This window comes from Saccostrea cucullata, unplaced genomic scaffold (assembly GCF_032062105.1).
Source record: "Saccostrea cucullata isolate Sc308-1 unplaced genomic scaffold, CSIRO_AGI_Scuc_v1 ctg5086, whole genome shotgun sequence".
In the NCBI taxonomy this organism is placed as follows: domain Eukaryota; kingdom Metazoa; phylum Mollusca; class Bivalvia; order Ostreida; family Ostreidae; genus Saccostrea; species Saccostrea cuccullata.
The window spans coordinates 10,699-32,157 of NW_026918621.1; the positions used below are offsets into that span (position 1 = coordinate 10,699).

General features: G+C 32.1%; 2 protein-coding genes across 2 annotated transcripts; both read right to left on the reverse strand.

Moving 5' to 3' along the window:
- Positions 1-3,484: 3,484 nt before the first annotated feature.
- On the reverse strand, positions 3,485-5,813 carry LOC134268706 (uncharacterized). The gene is made up of 5 exons (XM_062750953.1): positions 5,763-5,813; positions 4,299-4,373; positions 4,026-4,082; positions 3,823-3,897; positions 3,485-3,607 (listed from the first exon to the last, which is right to left on the reverse strand). Exons 1-5 carry the CDS (start codon positions 5,811-5,813, stop codon positions 3,485-3,487), a joined length of 381 nt encoding a protein of 126 aa, XP_062606937.1.
- Positions 5,814-5,881: 68 nt separating this feature from the next.
- On the reverse strand, positions 5,882-17,032 carry LOC134268725 (protein-glucosylgalactosylhydroxylysine glucosidase-like). The gene is made up of 13 exons (XM_062750966.1): positions 16,786-17,032; positions 16,339-16,538; positions 15,998-16,208; positions 15,600-15,825; positions 15,202-15,343; positions 14,442-14,681; positions 14,117-14,329; positions 8,099-8,201; positions 7,718-7,839; positions 7,428-7,525; positions 7,209-7,340; positions 6,842-7,117; positions 5,882-6,049 (listed from the first exon to the last, which is right to left on the reverse strand). Exons 1-13 carry the CDS (start codon positions 16,932-16,934, stop codon positions 5,882-5,884), a joined length of 2,280 nt encoding a protein of 759 aa, XP_062606950.1. The 5' UTR covers positions 16,935-17,032.
- Between the last annotated feature and the right edge of the window lie 4,427 nt (positions 17,033-21,459).

Here is a 21,459-nt window from a genome sequence, read left to right on the forward strand (position 1 = left end):
AAATACGTCCGGCGTCGTCACTTCCGGTCAAACCGGAAGTAGTCGGAAATCGCGTATTTTTGCCGTTCTTCACAAGTTTTCTGGTAACATATGTCTCTGGGAGCATTATAATTGATTTTACGTCCGTCGTCGTCACTTCCGGTCAAACCGGAAGTAACAGAAAATGGCTAATTTTTGCAATAATTAACATGGAATTAGAGGAATCAAACCTTTTTTGGACGTTATTTCTCATTTCTGTTAAAAATGAAAGCCACTTCCGGTCAAACATGACGGAAGACCTACTCGTTGCTTTGCAACGAGCTTTGCTCTAGTTCCTACTTTACTTTTTGATCTGACTTATTTCTGGTCACCCATAGCAAAACATGGACTTTGTCAGCTCAGGGCTCACGGTAAACCCCACCCCCTTTTATTCATGCAGAATATGAATTTTAATCTCCATTTTTAGCTCCACCCTATTCTCAATGTCAAAAATATAATAAAAAAATTACACAAGTTCAGAATATCGATTCAATTTAGTATGCTCATGCAACCTGAAATAAAATTCACCAATATACTGGCTATACATGAGGACCAAGCCCTCAAAAAAAAAAATTATTTTATATTTTGATGTTTATCTTTTAATCTCGATTGTTTTTAAATAAATCGTTTTGAAAGATGTATAGCTAAAATAAAACAACACGAATATGTTTCATATTTGACACAGGGATTTAGCAAAGCTGAATTAAGAAATTTTAATACTAAGATCGACAACTCTTACCTCCCCCCCCCCCCCCCCCAAAAAAAAAAAACCATAATATAAAAGTATCATAATTAAATATTAAATAGACAAAGTCTGACTATTTAACCAATTATTTTAGATGTTCGTGCATTGATCAAAATTAATCGGAATCACAGTTACTGCCTTGGTAATGTCGAATAAAATTTTAAAAGCATATTTTATTTCCAAAAAAAAATTCAAGAAAGAACTGAATACAAAATAAATTTAATCTGACTCTTATTTTTGGTCTCCAATACCAAACCATGGACTTTGTCTTTATAATCGCAATCTTTTGAGCTCAGTGCTCACGGTACCCCCCCCCCCCCCCTCCTTTTCATTAAAATGCAGAATATGAATTTCAATCTCCATTTTTAGCCCCACCCTATTCTCAATGTCAAAAAATTGAATAAACAAATAACACAAGTTCATGCATATTCGATTCAATTTAGTATGCTCCTGCAACCTGAAATAAAATTTACCAATTAACTGGCTATACATGAGGACTAACCCCCCTCCCCTCAAAAAAAAAAAAAAGTAACTATTTTCCTTCCCAGGGAACAGCAGAGTGAATAATTTGATGGATTTTTTAACATAAGCATATTCAATGGTAGGGTTAATAAAATCAATTATAGGATGCAATTTATAAAAAAAAAATTTAATCATTATAGGCAGTTTCCTGTCACGGATAATATGTTTTATATCTTGATGTCGTTTATCTTTTATGCTCGGTTATGTTTTTAAATCAATCGTTTAAAAGATGTGTAGCTAAAATAAAACAACATGAAAATAAAACAACATGAATATGTCTCATATTTGACACAGGGATTTAGCAAAGCTGAATTAAGAAATTTTAAGACTAAGATCGACAACTCTTACCAAAAAACATAATATGACAATGATTGAATATTAAATAGACAAATCTGACTATTTTAACCAATTCTTTTAGATGTTCGTGCATTGATCAAAATTAATCGGAACCACAGTTACTGTCTTGGTAATGCCGAATAAAATTTTAAAAGCATATTTTATTTCAAGATTTCAATTATCAAGAAAGAACTGAATACAAAATAAATTTAAAACAGACTTTATTTCAGCAATAAAACTAGAGGTACTGTGAGCAATGAGCTCACTGAATGATACCCCCGCCTCCCATATGACTATAATGGGAGTGTCCATGTTTTGTTGTGGGAAACCCAAAATATGTGTCGGATCGAAAAATAAAATAGGATGTGTACATTGGCAATATGTAATAAAGATTCTGTGAAACTTCATCAAATTTCATTCATTGGTATATAGGAGGAGTTGCGGATAAAAGATGGGTACCCCAAAGCGTAACAAACAGACGGACGGACATATCGATTTCTATATACCCTCCCGCTTTTCAAGCAGCGGTAAAATAAAGATCTTGCAAAGAATTATATATTATAAAACAAAATAAATGTATTAATTAATATGCAAAAGAAAATCAAAGCATCTTTTATTTCAACAATGAAAACAAATCATGCACGAACTATTCTTATACAAATGTGCACATAGTGCATAATTATGTTAAGTCAGCTTTGTTCAGATTAATAAAAGCAAATAAAAATTGCAAAATAATAAAAAGAAAATCTATAATGACACAAGCATTGTCTTTGCATACGTCATCACACATGTCCACATGACCACATAAAAATGCAATGTCATAAAGAGGCATGGTCACCAAGTCAGAGCACAAGGTACCAAGACGGTCAAAAACTATTGCAATGTTATTGTCTGATCACAGGCGAGTCCATAAATCGGGGGAGGGGGGGGGGGCGGGGTGTGGGGGTTGTCACCCAGTCTGAGGATAGCATTCCGTGAACTCTGCAGCATTAAATCAATAGTATAGGTCTCTGTCAGTGCCTTTTGTAGGCAAATGGGTTTAATTAAGCTTTTGAAAAACAGTATTTGACGCACAAGTAGGTCTGCAAGATATGCAGAAAATTTCTTGTCCAGCAACACTCGTGTTCAGTAATGCATGCAGCGACCTACATGTAAGAATGTAATACACCATGTAACAGTCCCAGAATGTAATACACAACGTAACAGTCCCATGCAGAATGTAATACATGCTGTAATAGTCCCAGAATGTAATACAGCATATTACGGTCCCAGAATGTAATACACCATTCTATGGTCCCAGAATGTAGCTACTTGTATTAGCACTTCCTAAGTGTGAATCATCAAAAATGAGTACAGTGGTACCGAGATGGTGGAGGCGGCCATGCGGCTCCTGATATTTGCACACACACTATTTGCGACCATGCATAATCTACAAGAAAAGGGGAAAACATTTATGCGCAACAGAATACTATTTAAAAAAAACACAAAACAAAAAACAAGACTCTGGTGAAACTGTAGCTCTACTGACTACTGGTATACCAAAGAGAGAAGAAAATAGTCACTTGCAGTTGAAACCGAGATACTTAATTATGTATCTTTGAGTAGTCTGTTTAGGGGCAAAATTATTTAATAAAATGAAATCAGACTACAGCCGTAGAAGGAGTAGCATTTTGAAAATTTGTTTACAGAGAGACAAACGATGGACTCCTTACTATCGTACAAGCTTTCATGCTCCATAACCAGTAGAGCTAAAAATTATCAATTAAAACTGTTGTAAAATTAGATATAATATACATGTACATGGATCTATGAACTATTGTACTCAGGAGGGGGGGGGGTGGCTCACCAATATCAGTCCTCCCCTCAGTAGACATAGAAGGAGGAGTTCATGTCGTGTTTCCTAGAGACTTTGTGATGACGTCTCTGTTCTGGTACGTCACGGCGCACTGGTCTGTGCTTAAAATTGACTCTGGCCAACCATTCAATCTGTTGTAGGGAAAAAATACAGGGTATCATAAACTAGTAATTGTTATTTTTCAGTTCAAATAACATACACCTACCAGGGAGATATTAAAAAAAGGTTTAGTTTTTTTATTTTCACATTTGTACAGGTATATTTTAGAAAAAGGAAGTAAACAGAATTAATTTTTTGTGACTCTTAATTAAAATATTCTTATATTGAAAGGGAGCCCGACACTTACCTGGTGCGTAGGTTGTGGTATGGTAGGAAGCTCCCTACGCTCCTCAGACTTGTTGATGGCGCTGGTCAACTCACGCTAAAACAGAAAGAAGTAATCTTATTAAACATGATAACCAAAATAAAGTAAAATAATGTAGGTATGAACATGACACACAAGAAAGTGAATTGGATTAATGCAAAAAATGCCCTCATTCAGATTCTTACCCAGTCTCGAATGTGATCTCTCCATTCATGAACAGCAGAAGCAAAGTCTTGCTTGTACTGGAGAGAATATTATAGAAATGGATTAAGAGGTATAGAAAGAAACATGGATCGAGAGAGAGAGAGAGAGAGAGAGAGAGAGAGTCGAGCGTGAGAGATAGGGGTTGAGAGAGAGAGAGACAGAGAGAGGGGGGGGTTTGAGCGTGAGAGAGAGGGGTTGAGAGAGAGAGAGAGAGAGAGAGAGAGAGAGAGAGAGAGAGAGAGAGAGAGACAAACAGCTGATTTGGCCGCCAGGGCAAGCATCACCTCGTACCACGGACGACTGTCATCTGAAGAGGTCTCTACACGGCGCTAGAATTACAACAAAAATATTTTTGATCATGAATTCAATGGTGTCACATTATCATAATTCTGATTTATACTCCAGATTGATCTAGACACATTAATAAAAAAAACTCCAATATTTTAATCTACGTGTTCCTGCTAACCCAGATAAAAAAAATAGAATTAAATACATGTATATACAAGGCCGTCGGTACAGGGGGGCAGGGGCACGGGGGATTGATAGCCCTTAAACTGCAGATTATGAGTGTTCCCCTCCCCACTCGAAATTCCTTTCTACAGGCCTGATATGTAAGAATAACCGGCTTCTATCCATATTTGCTGTTCACTTTTTAGCGCGGATCCAGGATTTTTTTTCCAAGGAGGGGGGGGTTCAAACTCAGGAAAAAAATCCAACCCAGCAAAAAAAGTACAGTGTACATGTATATGAATTTTTAAAAATAACTCTGCAAAATCCGGGGGCGGGATGTGTGATTGCATGATTATTAGAAATATGTAGCAAAGTGAAATGCTTTTCCATGAAATGTTTTTTGTGTGATTTTTAATGCTGAATTTCACTGAATTTTTCTATTGATGTAGAATTGCGATCGAATTATCAATATTTATTGAAGCCCTATATTGTACGGGGTGGGGCATCGTTGCAAGTCACACTTTTTAGTAAAAAAAATATATATTATTTTGTGTGTTGATTAGACAAAAAACACCGACCTTGCAAAATGAATGATCAAAGGGAAACAACTCCTATAAAAATTGCTCCCAGTAATCTCCCCTTTTCTATTTGGAATGACCGTGAGATATAAAACGTTCCTATTATTAGCATTTACCACGATAATTTTGAGAGGTAAGTTTGATAACGAATAAACTGTTAAAGCAGGATAAATTGAGTAAAGAAAAAAAACTTGCTGATCTTAAAGAATGGACTGAAAACATTACAAACATAATGATTATTTATCTGAACCGAATTTCCTCTTTCATATATGTTGTCCATAATTTTTTCTTCATGTCATATGAAAAATCTTTAAATTTAAGACATTTTAATCTTGTATAAATTTGTTAACTTTTCTACACTGATGTCTAAATATTAAGTTTTTTTTATAAGCATAATGATATTAAACGAGAGTAAAAAATGTTTTCCTCTCACAATAATTCAATATCCTAGATCCTATATTTTTGTACCGATATGTATGCCCTGCCAAACACTAGATACCCCTTCCTTTTTCATATTATATAGATCTTCATGTAATATGCATTTCTAGGCCAGAATAAATACTTTTCTAGCATTTTTATTTGAGCTATTTTACCACGCCTCTCGTTATACCCTTCGACGTCGTAAAATTCATTGTATCTTACAAAAACAAACAATGAAATCCAATAAAAATTTATTTTCTGAAGAATTACCCTTTTAGATACATTCTTGCTTCTTCTCTCGGAAGATCTTTCTCTTTTCATAATGATAATATAAGATTTTCGTCGCTCTGTGAAAAACACGTCCACTCTCAACTGATCGAAATGCGTAACTAACGACAGTAACTACAACGCAACGGCTCCTTGCAGTTTCCAAGAGTGACGTCATCACCAATGGCAACACCACATTCAATCAGACCTTCGGCTGTTTCCGCAAGTCTTCGATCAGCATCTTTGCTCGTCGGAGAGTTACGGAGACAGCCGATTGTCTGGTTCAAATGCTAAATAGCATATCGATGATTATACCAGGCACGTAGCAACTGGGGGCTTTTTTACCTTTTACTATTTAAAATGTTCATTAAAAGGCTGCCCCCCCCCTTTTTGCTACCGTATAGTGTATACTGAAATAAGGGTATTTTGAGCAAAAAACTGGTACTGAAAGAAGTTGGTACTGAAAAAAAGTTAGGATTTTTTTAAATAATCTAATTCAGAGAATCTGTCTTTCTGTTTGTACCGCTTTTCGTTTCCGCAAGATATCTCGAGAGGCCTCTCAGTGTTTGAAATGAAATTTTACATATCAAGTTACTTCTTAAAGCGCCCCATCCCGCCCATCCACAACTTTTAAATCCGCACATGCTCCTATTTCGTCCTTAAGCAGGTGCACAGACTCTCTGAATTATTAGATTGTTCGGTATAGGTCATGTTTGAAGAATAAGACTTGTACAAAGAAGAATAATTCTTGATTTTTAATCATGGTCATTGCTACAGATTCAGTAGTGGTTTTAGCCAAAATTAAGCGTATCTAATAGTACACATACATGTATTACCTTAAAAGTTCAGTTTATTAATACTTTTTATTGATAAAACAAATCTAGACGCATGCAATGCAATAAAATCATGACTAGAAGACACATTTCTATCGCTAAAATATTACAAATGTGGCGTTGACCACTATTCCCATCTCTAATGTTATTGAGAGACTTTTTGTCCTCCACTCTGAGTTTTATGGCTCTGTTTCCAAAAACCTTTACTTCCCCTCTAAGTAGAGGATAGGATCCATCCCGAAAATTTACGACCAATGACATCCCCTCGTCCTCTGAGTCCGTAACTTCTATGGACAACGAATTTTCATTCAGATGCAAGTCGAACGTGAACCCTCTGTACTTCAAATCGTACATGGCCCATTCCGATGCTCCTGGAATATCGGTGAAGGAAACCTCTAGATAGTCGTCCTTCAAGCGCAGTCCACCATAACCAAATATCACGGCCTGAAGAAGACCTCCTGCTGCTGTGATGAAATTCACACATCGAGGACCATCACTGGAGTTAGCTGGCTTTTCGCTGAAAACCTAGGAATTTTGCAAAAGCATAAAATCATTATATTATTACAGTCTGAGAAATTAACGGATAAATAAATCAATGAATAGTCTCAAGACTTGCCTTAAAAGGACCGTTTATATTTCGGAACATCATTTTGAAGTTTTCGTAAGCCCTCTGGGGTTGTCCTAGCTCCAACCAACCTACAGTGTGCATGCTCCATGTGCCTGTATCTGGCCCATATTTATCTGTAACCTATGTTTAGATCATTACCGATGAAATAAATAAAATAAATTTCTCTGGAAGACTTATTTTGATACAATCAAGCTAGTCTTTACTTACATTTTCATAAATTTCTAAGTCGTTTTTTCTTGTCGACCTGGACATGGGCATTTGGAGAGGGAATCCGAGTAAAACAACATCTGACTGCTTGATTTTCTCTGGGTGATAAAAATTTTTAAAATTATAAATTGAATTTAATCAAAGATTAGACATCAAATATACAGTTTTATCAATGGGTGGCACTGTAGCTCTCCTGTATGTTTTATATTTTTTCTCTGAGTGCTACAGGTCTGCAGCTACCCCTTCCCCGACCCGTAATTTTATGCACTATGGTTGTGATGAAGACAAACCTGCGAGTGAGAACGAGTCATACTGAGGATGAAAGTCTCTTTGTCGGTCGTACAGAATCCTAATCTTCTGGCTGACCTCCATTAATTCATTTATTTCAGTCTGGTTTAACGGGATCAGTTGTCTAATGGGAAGGTCAGAAAAATTGAGAAAAAGTTTTGTTCAAATCATTTCGGATAAAAGTAAATGTCATCTAAATGTTTTTTTTATAAACACGATACTGCGCAACTTCAAAAAATTAATAGAACCTAGAAAATCTTCGTTATAACCAAGATTTAAATACAAGAAACTATTACTTGAAAATTACTTCGACAAATCCATTGTATTCGGGATATCAGGTTTCGAAACAACGAAGTTCAACTGTACTAGTATTGTAACCTTACCTTTTGTGAAGAAGATTCGGTAGTTCCAGGCTGAGTTTTGCATTGTAGTTTGTAAAAACGGAGTTATTGATGTTGAAATGATATTCGTCTGGTCCCATAACACCTTCCAAGAAAAGAAAATATTTAATACTGTAACTGTAAAATCACTTAAATACAATTTCGATTTATTAAAGCCATATATGGCGTATGTACAATAAAAATTATAAGACTAAAATTATAAGAACTTATCATTATTTCTTTACTTAATTTTGTATTTTTCAAAAATATATTTTTTGATCAGTTACGCCATATATGGCTTTAAACATGTCCTAAACATGTCCTAAAATCGATCGACAATTAACAGGCTTATAATACGCGGAAATGGGGTCGACGGTGGCAGAAAAAATGAGGGATCCAATCCTTTCCCTCTTTTTCCCTTTTTATTCTCTTTGCAATGAGTTTTGATATGTAAAAATTCTTTTTTTCCAGATGTTGCTCCGCCCTTTATACGCACTTCTTTTGCTTTTGTGTCAAACTCAGGCAAAATACAGCAATACAGCAATTGAAGAGAAAAAGATAGAGAACCCCCTCACCGCCAAAACATAGAATCCCCCCCTTAAAAAAATAAGTTGTTAGCTGTTGGCCGGAAGAGGAACTTGTAGTAAACTTGTACGAAGAACGATGGAAACATGTTCCATGATATGTACATAGCGTTTCCGACATTTTTTAATATTTCTTTTTCGCCCATTTATCTTCTCATTTTCTTTCCTATTTTCCATTTGCAAAGTACCCCTCCGATAATTTATGCTTACCAAGTAGGTGGAAATTGAATCTAGTATATTTCAAAATATTAATAAAAACATATAAAAATTCTGTGTGTATATATATTGCACATATGTACATGTACATGTAGCACTAAGTCAATTTAAAAGAGTACAATCGGCATAATTCATTATTCTTGTCGCTCATTTGAGAAAGCTTCATAGTAGAATGACATTACTAATTCCATGTTTTACTTTTTATACGTATTTTAAAATTAACTTAATCCGGTCAAATTTTAACAAAAATGAAACAGGGGGACAGAGAACGGGTTTTGACTGACAACGTGTTTCTTCTGACTATATGTATAAATGCCCTGTTGGTGGTAAACAGTCCTTCGATGTGATTGGTCAGTATTATCGAGATATTGATCGACTCTTTACTTCATATGCAAAGTAGTATTGATTTCATTGAAATCAGACACCCAATCACTGAATACCGAATAATATAGTAATCAGTTAGTGAAAATTGTTCTATACGTTTGGTCAACAAGATTACATGCCGTGACTGGGAATTTATTTTTTTATTATTATTAAAGCCTTTTGCAAATTGAATTAACGAACTTAAAGAATGAAGTAAATTACAGAATATCAACAGATAAAAGTCGGTACAGAATTTATTTTTTCTAAACAACAGATATTTTAAAAACCAATATCGATAATTAAAAATACAAAATTTGTTTCGGGGATTTATATTCTCTGTAAAAGTTGTGTTTTAAATTGAAGATTTTTTTAACTAAATGTTAAATTCTATAATACTTTGTAATTTCCGAAAAATGAAGTGTTAAATAGTGTACTTTTAAACTGTTCATCATATGTTATTTAAATAATAAAAAGCTTAAGAACTTGAAGAAATTAAATACAAAATTTGTTTTAAAATTTCATATTCCTAAAACACATATATAGGAATTAATTTTAATTAACCTTAAAAATTCAGAATCAGTTTGTGTTCTTAAATTTTAGAAGTCTTAACTAAAATAATTATAATTTAGAGCTTGAATTATTTTCAAAGTTTGAATAATTTGGTGTTACGAAAAATATTATGCATCGATAGAAAAAAAATAAAATACATTTCTGAAAAATAAATTTTAATCAATGAAAACTTGTATGAATTTATAAGAATATTTCCATGATTTAAAAATAATCGAAATTCATTTATAAGAAGTTTGAAGCTTTGGAAATATATATTTATATACATTTTTTCTCTCACAATGAAGTAATCTATAAAGATAATTCAGCGTAGATTTGAATCAAGTATGAATTACATTTGATATTGTATCTAAAATAAAATTCAATGAATATGAATAATATTAATGCATGAAAACTTAGGAAATAAATAATTTAATGAAATAATTTATGATTTTTTCGTATTATAACGTATTTAAAAAAGGGTTTATATTTTGTAAACTCATGATAATTAATATAAATCAAAACTTATTTAATCATAACATTCATGCGAAGTTTTATGAGATTCAACAGACGGAAATCATTCTTATTTTATTTGCAAGTGTCGGTTATTTTTGGCATTCAAATTTGTACAAAATATACGTATTGCATTTTAATATACACATGTTAATATACACATACATGCGAATCATATCAATTTTATAGGTTAAAATTTTCATCGTTCATATATAATTCACTTGCATGATTTGTCCAAACTTTGCCTAAGAAAACACCAAAATATATAAATGCATTCCAACATAATATAAACACTATCACAAATATCCTTAAATTATCAATAATAAATAAAAAATAAATGAGCAAAGATTACAATCAATAAAAAAACTAGCATATACTAGTCTAAAATACCACGAATCTGCATATGCAACAATAACTTATAATTGATTTAATTAAAAGAAAAATACTAAATATTTTCTTATTTTCATTACATATGTGCTGCCATTTGCATGCAAATGAAGGTAATTTTATATTATTTTATGCAAATGAAGGTAATTTTATGTAGAGGAAGCTAATTTTATGCTACTGAAGAAAAAAATGGCTTCATTTGATTGAATAAGTATAAATTTGGAGCTAATATTATGCACATTTATGCAAATGAAGCTAATTTATGCTAATTTTTTTTTTTACAACTAAATCAAATTTTGAGCTATTTTATGCTAATGTAGCTAATTTTATGTAAATGAGGTTGATTTTATGCAAATGAGGTTAAATTAGGCTTTTTCATGCATTCTGCATAAAATTATCTTCATTAGCAAAAATTTGCATAAAATTAGTTTCATTTGCATAAATTTGCATAAAATTAGCTTCATTAGCATAAATTTGCATAAAATTAGCTTCATTTGCATAAAATTAGCTTCATTAGTGGAAATTAGCATGTTAAATTATGCAAATGAAGCTAATTTTATGCAAATGAAGCTAATTTTATGCAAATTTATGCTAATGACGCTAATTTTATGCAAATTTATGCTAATTAAGCTAATTATATGCAAAATGCACGAAAAAGCCTAATTTAACCTAATTCGCATAAAATCAACCTCATTTACATAAAATTTGCATAAATTAGCACTTAAATAGCTTCTTCTCTTAACAAAACTGCATAAAATTAGGCTCATGTGCATAAATATTTTTAAAAGTAGCTTCATTATTGTAAATTAGTATGATAAATTATGCAAATTTATATAAATGAAGCTAATTTTATGAAAATGAAGCTAATTTTATGCAAATTAATGCTAATGAAGCTAATTTTATGCAAAATGCATAAAAAAAGCTTTTTTTAAACTTATTTGCATAAGCTCAACCTCATTTACATAAAATTAGCATAAATTAGCACAAAAATAGCTTTTTTGTTAAAAAAAAAAAGCAAAAAAGAAAAGCAAAAACATTCGATTCATTTGCATAAATTTGCAGAAAATTAGCGCCTGAATGCTAATAAACTAATTTTATGCAAAATGCATGAATTAGCTTCATTTGCATACATTTATCTTTATTTACATAATACAAAATTAGCTTCATTTGCGTACAATTAGCTGCATATTTGTAATAAAATAAAATATTAGGTAATTTGCTATTAATTGAATTTATTTCAAGTTAATGTTGTTTAAATGCAATAAATAAATTTATTTATATTTTTGGTGTTTTTAGGCAAAGTTTGGACAAATCATGAAGATTTTTTATTTTAATGCAAGTAAAAAAAATGGGGGGGGGGGGGGAGCGAAGATAATGAAATTGGTTGAATTAAAAAAAAAACATATTAATGATATGATTTTTTTTGCTCCATTTAACAAAGAATATGGCTACAGACATCATCATATTATTTAGTGTGTTGTTTGTAAATTGCTAAATTTTGACTTGCTCTGCGATTCGATTTTTGCAGTATTTAATTCTGGATTGGTTTGAAATATATTTGAAAAGTTTCGAATTTTTTGTAAATGAATTTCTATTATTTTCAAAGAAATATTTAAATAAATTCAGACAAATTTTCATTGATTGAAATTCATTTGCAGGAATTGTATTTTTCTATAGATGGCAATATTTTTTGTAACACCGAATAATTCAAACTTTGAAAATAATTCAAGCTCTTAATATTTTGGTTTAAACTTCTAAACTTAAAGAACACAAATTGATTTAAATTTTTTTATGTTAATGAAAAATTATTTCTTATATAAACATGATAAATATAAATGTATGTGGTTTAAAATTTAGATCCCTAAAATAATTTTGCATTTAATTTCTTTTTTCTTCAGCTATTTATTATTTAGAACACTTATGATGAACAGTTTAAAAGCGCAGTGCTTCAATTTTCGAAAATTATTTAGCATTTTGGAATCTAACATTTAGTTTAAAAACTTTCAAATTAAAACACAACTTTTACCGAGAATTTAAATCCCCCAAAACGAGTTTTCTGATTTCAATTTTCGATATTGATTTTCACAATATCTGTAAAAATTTATATTCTGTACGATTTTTACATATCTATTATTTTTTTAAACAACGGATACATTAAAATTAAATTCATTCTTAAAGTTCATGAATTCAACTCGCAAGAGTCTTAAATATTTTTTCAAGTCACAGCATATATTAATCTTGTTGACCGAACGTAGTAAAATTTTTCACAAACTGATTACCATTTTACCCGGTATTCAGCGATTGGATGTCTGATTTCAATGAAATCAATACTGCTTTGCATATGAAATACGGAGTCCTTCAATATCGGCGATAATTCTGGCCAATCACATTGAATAGCTGTTAACCAACAACAGGGCATTTGTACAAGTAGTCAGAATAAACACGCTGTCCGTCAAAACCCGTTCTCTGTCCCCCATACCCCGAAAGAATTTTTTATCGTTTTACTTACAGCGCGCCAGTTTGCTTGACGGGGCTTGCTAAAATTTTATATTCTGATTATCATTTTACTCGTCGATTGGATGTTTGATTTCAATGAAAATCAATGCTCATTTGCATATAAAACACAGAACCTAGCAATACCACTGGCAATACTGACCAATCGTATTGAGTGATAATTGTTCACTAGTATGCACTAATTGTGGACGGACAAAGCACGTTTTACTTCCTATAATGATTATATTGATATAAAGTACAACAGTAGCAGAGTAGCCTTGTTAATTTCATTCTTTAAATTTTCTTATAAGAATTTAAAACCACATCCGGTTATGTGACACCGGACAAATAAAATAAATATTTTTGAGGACGGAAAACAGGCTTTGGTAATTTCGTATTTATTGTTATTTGACCGGATGAAGTTAATACGTGTAAAAAAAAATTAAGGCATTCAACTATCATTATATACTACCAGGGTATTCTACAGTTATATATAGGAACTGGAAGAAACTAGAGGTACTGTGAGCAATGAGCTAACTACAAGATACCCCCGCCTCCTGTATGGTTATAATGGCAAAGTCCACGTTTTTCACTGGTTGACCCAAAATAAGTGTCAGATCAAAAAGTAAAACAGAAGGTGCAAGTATTCTGTGATAGTATCATTAAATTCCATTAAGAGGTAAAAGAGGAGTTGCGGATAAGAAATGGGTACTCCGAAGCATAACAGACAGACGGAAGGACATCCCTATCAATATATATATATATATATATATATATATATATATATATATATATATATATATATATATATATATATATATATATATATATATATACTGTGCCCTCCCAATTTTCAAGCGGAAGGTAAAATAAACTACATGTACGTTTAATCTCTGAGAAATACTGAAATGGTCCATACCTGTAATTACATAGTCATCTTTCGCTGATTTAGTTGCCCTACTTTTCCAGAAACGGGCGATATCCAGAGTGAGGTCTTTCCCTCCACTATTCAGCAACTCCACTGCTCGCCTTTTGGTAGAAACAGCCAAATAATGACGTAAAGAAAGTGAAACGTCAGCAGTTACGTGGATTTGGTAATCTGATGCTGGTTTCCATGGACAAGTCTCGTGACCTACACGATAACATGGAAATGCACAGAATATACTGAAGTCAGGATGAAATTCACAAAGATGGTTTAAGAATTTTATACTCAAGTTAGATACATGAACGTCTGTACAATGTACCTGTAAAAGCTTGTTCCCACGGAAACTGGGCTCCTTGAAATCCATTCTGTCTAGCTCTTTCTTTAACGGCTGGATGAACACGGAGTCTTGAGCCAATCATTGTTCTCGCCATGTCTGGAAAGAACATCATGATTGGCGGCATAATCCACGTGTCCATGTCCCAAAACACGTGACCTGCGTAGTCGTTATGAGGTCCTCCGCTGACGTCAGCAAGAAGTTTACCTCCTCTCGAGAGTCCACCTATAGCACAAAATAAGCTATACTTATAGCACAAAATAAGCACCTATAGCACAAAATAAGCTCCACCTTTAGCACAAAATAAGCTCCACCTTTAGCACAAAATAAGCTATACTTATAGCACAAAATAAGCTCCACCTATAGCACAAAATAAGCTCCACCTTTAGCACAAAATAAGCTATACTTATAGCACAAAATAAGCACCTATAGCACAAAATAAGCTCCACCTTTAGCACAAAATAAGCTCCACCTTTAGCACAAAATAAGCTCCACATATAGCAAAAAATAAGCTCTACCTATAGCACAAAATAAGTGCATATCAAAGTTTCTTTTTATTCAACTGCTCTGTTTCGTTTTGGAGTCTTAATTACCCTTCATACCCCTTTGTTTTTTCTTAGCATATTTTTCTTTATTCTTACAGAATGAAGTTCTAATACATGTAAGATTTGTGTACATCTTTGAAAAACAGTTAATATTTTGTATCTCTGAGTCTTGCATTATGTTAATCTGAACTGTGTTCTACCTGGACTGAGTCCATAGAAACTGACCGATTTCTTGGCAGGAAGTGATGACAAAATATGATAGAAGCAAGTGTTTATTGTCATCTGAAGATCCTCATTTCCAACAATCCTAATTTTACCTTTCCCCCACAATCCTTGCCATTCCTGATTCAAAAAAGGAAATGGGATATATAAACCGCTCTTTGAAAATAATATCAAATTTAAGTGTGCAAACGTAAATGATAACAAATTTACACAGCGGTTACAAATTGATTGTTATATATACATAACTTCGTTTAATTTACTTAACCTCTAATGCAATGGTGGATGAATTTAATAGAATTATCTGTTGACTATGAATCCAAACCTAAATAAACTCACAAAAGATTTTGTTTTGCAGGTATGTGTTATATGCTGTTACCTTAGAATGCAGCCAATACAGCTGATCTGAACTCATTGCCAGAGCGGTGGTGTACCGGTGAGATGCCTCCGTCTTGTTCGTATGAATGGAGGTGACGAATTTAAACGTTTTAGACGTCTGTAATGACGTCAGAGATAATGAATCGGGTACACGCGTCCAGTAATGATGGATGGTTGTCTGTACACTGTTGTTTGTTTCAGGTTGCATTATTGGTCCAAACTGGTATCTGGAATAGATCTGTTTTAGAATAATCTTGCTTATTGTACGAGAGATCTATATGCTCTTGCATCATTATCTAGATTTTGGATAATACCCCAATCTGATTTAAATTAAGAAAAATCTATTTGCACTAAATTTTACAGGTCTCTTCAATCAGACTGGGGTGTGCCCCTCCGTACCCAGTGTTGTTGTCTACTGTCCTTCTTTCTAGATTGAAGTCTGTGGATGTTTTCCCTTTATTCAGATGTAGACGAACATCAAGGCATGCTTGAGATGGTTGGCTTTTGGTTAGTTTTATAATGACGATTAGAAGACTGGAGAACAATCTGTGAGCGAAGTATTTAGCTTCTACCTCACAATCCGACAGGTTGGCATGATGTATAAAAACACCTGCAAACAAAATATTTATCTGTAAACGCTAATTATATCTTTCCAATTAACTGTAATATTCAAAACCTGGCCGAGGAGCTTCAGTCTTGGGAGATTATCTAGATCTACAATCTGACAGTTTATATGTTACCATTCCACATATCCAGACTATATTTTTCGGAAATGGCGTCACTCATGACGCGGATAGACGCGGTAGAAGGAATCCTCGCTCGGTGGCTGTCTTCGCGGTAGCCATTAAAGACACCATCAACGTAAATTGCGTCACTGAAGACATTTGTGGCTACAAATCCATTTCCTATAGGTGGCGCAAAACGGTCATCGTCTGGAAATCTATAAATTCCAAACAAACAGATTTTAAGACTCGTGCAATTAAGGACGCATGCAATATTCCTGGAAAGATGTTGTTCATCGTGAGAAAATACACCTTTGCAAAGAATATTTCAATCGATTTTCGCTTAAATATTTAAATATTACATTGATTTCTTAATTATAAAACTACGACTTCTTTTACTGTTTTATTTTTTAACAATGAAAACAATGAAAATATATTGTATTCTAAATATTATATATATCTTACCTGTTAGATTTAAGAATAAAGTCACCATGATCAATAGTTTCTGCACAAGACACTAAAACTAAAAGTAAAAGTCCAACAATCACAGCTAATCTCATCTTTGGATTAACAAACAAAGAGTTTGTTTTATTATCTGTGATACTCCATGACATGGTCTCTAGGAGTTGTGTGGTGAAGAAGATATGAAACCAGTGTGGATCCCTCCCATCCGGGGACAATGGCGAGAAATTGACACAGTGACTGAACGAGACTGTTCTGGATATCTCGTAAATAAGATTCGGTTCAACTGTACTTTAGGAAAGAGAATGAAAAATTCATGTCATATACAGTCATATTTGTTTTAAGACTTTATTAAAATTTGCTACATTAAGTTGAAGAATCTTGTTATTTAAATTACATGTACTTGGGTCATTATCCAAAATAATAATACAATTAAAGAAACTCATTTTCTATATTTGTATTTTTAATAATATTTCAATGAGGATGTTTGTCAGTCTAATTGAAAATAAAAACTAATGCTTTTGATGTCAATAATTTCTTTCTTTAAAATCTTGGGCAGACATGAAAACCAATTTGTTGTCTACCGCTTTTTACGAGGTGACATGAAATCTCGTTCATTTGTATAATGAACTCTGTCTTTCGCAAAAACTTTCTTTGCTCATAACTTTTGAATGGGGAAAGATGGGACTTTCATACGTCTCCTGTACGTCACCCGTGGCAAGATCTTTTCGAATATAATATACTTTTTGACAAAGTGGACTTGACCATGAAATTTATCCTTTTTTCAAGAATTTAAATCCACTTTTCCTCAATCATAACTTGTGAATAATAAGATATGTTTATATCTTCATATTTCAAATGTTCATTACTTCTGAGAAAGACCTTTCCTCGTAATTTTGACTCCGTGACTTTGACCTCGAAGTTTGAGGTAGCTATTAATACTTTAAAAAAAATTAACATCAATGTTAATAAGTTTTCAATGAAAGAAGAAAGACCATTTATATTTTACATGCACATTATTTATGGCAAGACGTTTCAAAACATACTGCTTAGAGACTTTTTACACCTCGACCTTGAAATTTGACCTAATTTTCAAAATTTTTGAAAAGATCTGACTCTGAGCCTCTCTATACTGTTTTATACAGTTTATGAGAATAAATTCTTGTCTTGTCTTGACTGATTACTTTAAACTGAGTGAAGACAGAGGATTTATACTTGAAAAGTGCATAACCTTTGACAATAAGTTTGCGATTGAGTTTGATAATTTTTTTTTAACAAAGCTGATAACGTTGGAATGAGAGAAGATAGAAATTCATTATATTTGACATGTGCATCGCCTTTTTTAGACCTTTCCGAATAAACACCAATTTTGATCTCATGATTTTGATCTTTTAAAATCTTAATTTGACCTATATTCCTTTATTCATTTTTAGCTCTACTCATCAGAGACCAGCAGAGCTTATGCGATAGTAATGTGTCCGTCGTCCGTCCGTCTGTCTGTCAGTCTGTAAACAATTTTCAAAATGCTACTTCTCCTACAGTTTTGGTTTGATTTCAAAATAACGTGGTAAACAAGTTACGGAAGCGTATTAGTGCCACTTAGACACTTCACTTTTTTTTAATTTCTACACTTTAAAGTGTAAATTTTACACATAAAAGTGTAAATTTTACACATTAATCTGTAAATTTTACACTTTAATCTGTAAATTTTACACTTTAAAGTGTAAATTTTACACATTAATCTGTAAATTTTACACTTTAATCTGTAAATTTTACAGATTAAAGTGTAAATTTTACACTTTAAAGTGTAAATTTTACACTTTAAAGTGTAAATTTTACACTTTAAAGTTTACACATTAATCTGTAAATTTTACACTTTAAATTGTAAATTTTACACTTTAATCTGTAAAATTTACACTTTAATCTGTAAAATTTACACTTTAATCTGTAAATTTTACACATTTATGTGTAAATTTTACACATTAATCTGTAAAATTTACAGATTAATGTGTAAATTTTACATTGTAAAGTGTAAATTTTACACTTTAATCTGTAAATTTTACACATTAATCTGTAAATTTTACACTTTAAAGTGTGAATTTTACACTTTAAAGTGTAAATTTTACACTTTATTTGTTTATTCACATTAGTCAATTTAGCAACATCACACATTCCCAGTAACGCATTTTAAAGCCAACAGACTGTTAATCATGCAAGATAATTACAGAAGCGTAAGATCTATCTGAACTGCAAATTAAAAGATCTTTGAGATATATATTTTTACTTTTCGGTACACCCATAGTAAAACTAAAGAAAAACATGTATATATACTGAAACAAAAGCAGATCCCTGATTTCTTATGCTGGGGAAAATTACGAGACCCATGAGGAAATAGTCCATCCTTGTTTATCATATACTAATAAACAAGTACGAGTACCTGTAAAATAAAAATATACAAACAATTGCAAACATCTCAGTTCAATACTTTTTCTCAAGTGTCAGAGGTAAATCATCACAAATCGATCGTTCGATCATAACCTATTGCAGTTCGGGTTGTTCAAAATAAAGTGTAAATTTTACAGAATAAAGTGTAAAATTTACACTTTAAAGTGTAAAATTTACAGATTAAAGTGTAAAATTTACACTTTAAAGTGTAAAATTTACACTTTAAAGTGTAAAATTTACAGATTAATGTGTAAAATTTACAGATTAAAGTGTAAATTTTACAGATTAAAGTGTAAAATTTACACTTTAAAGTGTAAAATTTACACTTCCACAAAGTGTAAATCTGTAAAATTTACACTTTAATCTCTAAAATTTACACTTTAATCTGTACATTTTACACATTAATCTGTAAATTTTACACTTTAAAGTGTAAATTTTACACTTTAAAGTGTAAATTTTACACTTTAAAGTGTAAATTTTACACTTTAAAGTGTAAAATTTACAGATTAAAGTGTAAAATTTACACATTAAAGTGTAAAATTTACAGATTAAAGTGTAAAATTTACAGATTAAAGTGTAAATTTTACACTTTAAAGTGTAAAATTTACAGATTAAAGTGTAAAATTTACACATTAAAGTGTAAAATTTACAGATTAAAGTGTAGAAATTAAAAAAAAGTGAAGTGTGCAAGTGGCACTAATATGCTTCCGTAACAAGTAGACTATACTAAGATACATAATTCTTTGTATCGATTTTTGATTTAGGTGAACGGTGTTGCCGTGATTACTAAAAATAGAAATTTATGTGAAATACTTTCAAAACGCTACGCTTCCTACAGTTTTGGACTGATTCCAATTTAACTTGGCACACAAGTAGACTACACTAAGATACATAATTTTACTTATTGTTTTCTGAGAACGATGAATGGTGTTGCCATGGTTACCAAAAATAGAAATTTCTGTGAAATACTTTCACAGTGCTACTCAAAATACAGTTTTATTCTGATTATAATATAATGTGACATGTAAGTAGAACACACTAAGAACATAAGATACATTATTGTCAGTTTTGTGTTTTTGATTTTGATGAATGATGTTGCCATGGTAACCAAAATTGAAAAAAACTAAAATTTTATTGAAAGCTGCCGCTACATTTACAGTTGCAATCTTGTCATAAAAAGAGACTTAAAGAGACTTTAATCAAGGATCGATCATGATTCTATTTATTGCTTATGTAAAGTTTCAAGTCCCATCTGCTGCTGTTCTCTTCCTTTGTTATAAGTACAAACAAGTAGAGCTACAGTCTCGACATAGACTTCTTGTTTAAAAATACATTGGTGATAACTTTTGAATGAGAGAAGATATGGATCTTATATTTAATTATTTCCTGCATAAAACACCTTCATTCAGGTCCAAGGTATATCGTTTTTGACTTCATGACCTTGACCTAGGAGATGGATGGACGGACAAACAAGACAGTTACAATATGCCACAAATAGTTTTAAAAATCTCAACCAATTGGACACCAAATTAAAAGCAGGTGACCATCATTCTTACAATCTGCTTGCTTCAACTTTTCATTATCATTCCTATGGCCATGATAGATGGAACACTTCATTAAGTAAATCAAATATGGAACAGATATAGTCTAAATACAGTTGAATTTCAGTTTCTGAAACATCACAATCTCTGATACCATAGGTGAGTCAAAGCATTTTACCCTGATTCCTTGAATCGGTAACACTGACTTACAGATAATGAGGCTTTACTGTAAATAAATTCATACTTTACCATTTATTTATACAAAATCTTATTCACACAAAGTGAATGGGATCAGGCAACAGGCAAAGCCTATAGCCCTCTCCCTACAAGGTTTTGCCATAACATCTCACATATGGAAGTTCCTTCCCCTATGCATACACCCCCACCTCATTTTCTCTGGAAAAGGAATTAACAGGAGGAGGTCGGAATGGCCTAAATCCTCAGCAATTCAATTTAGAAAAAAAAAATTAATATGAAGAGACTTTATGTTAACCTTTTTTTATTTTAAAAACACCAACCAATATGACATACAAAAACCATAAATATGCGTATAAAAAAAGCAAAGCCAATAAACTAAGAAGAAAAAAATTCTGAAATCAAAAAGAGAATACTGATTTAATCACTTGAACTAGAAAAACAAACAAAATGCATGTATATACAAACATGAAAAACAAGCCCTAAAAAAACCAAC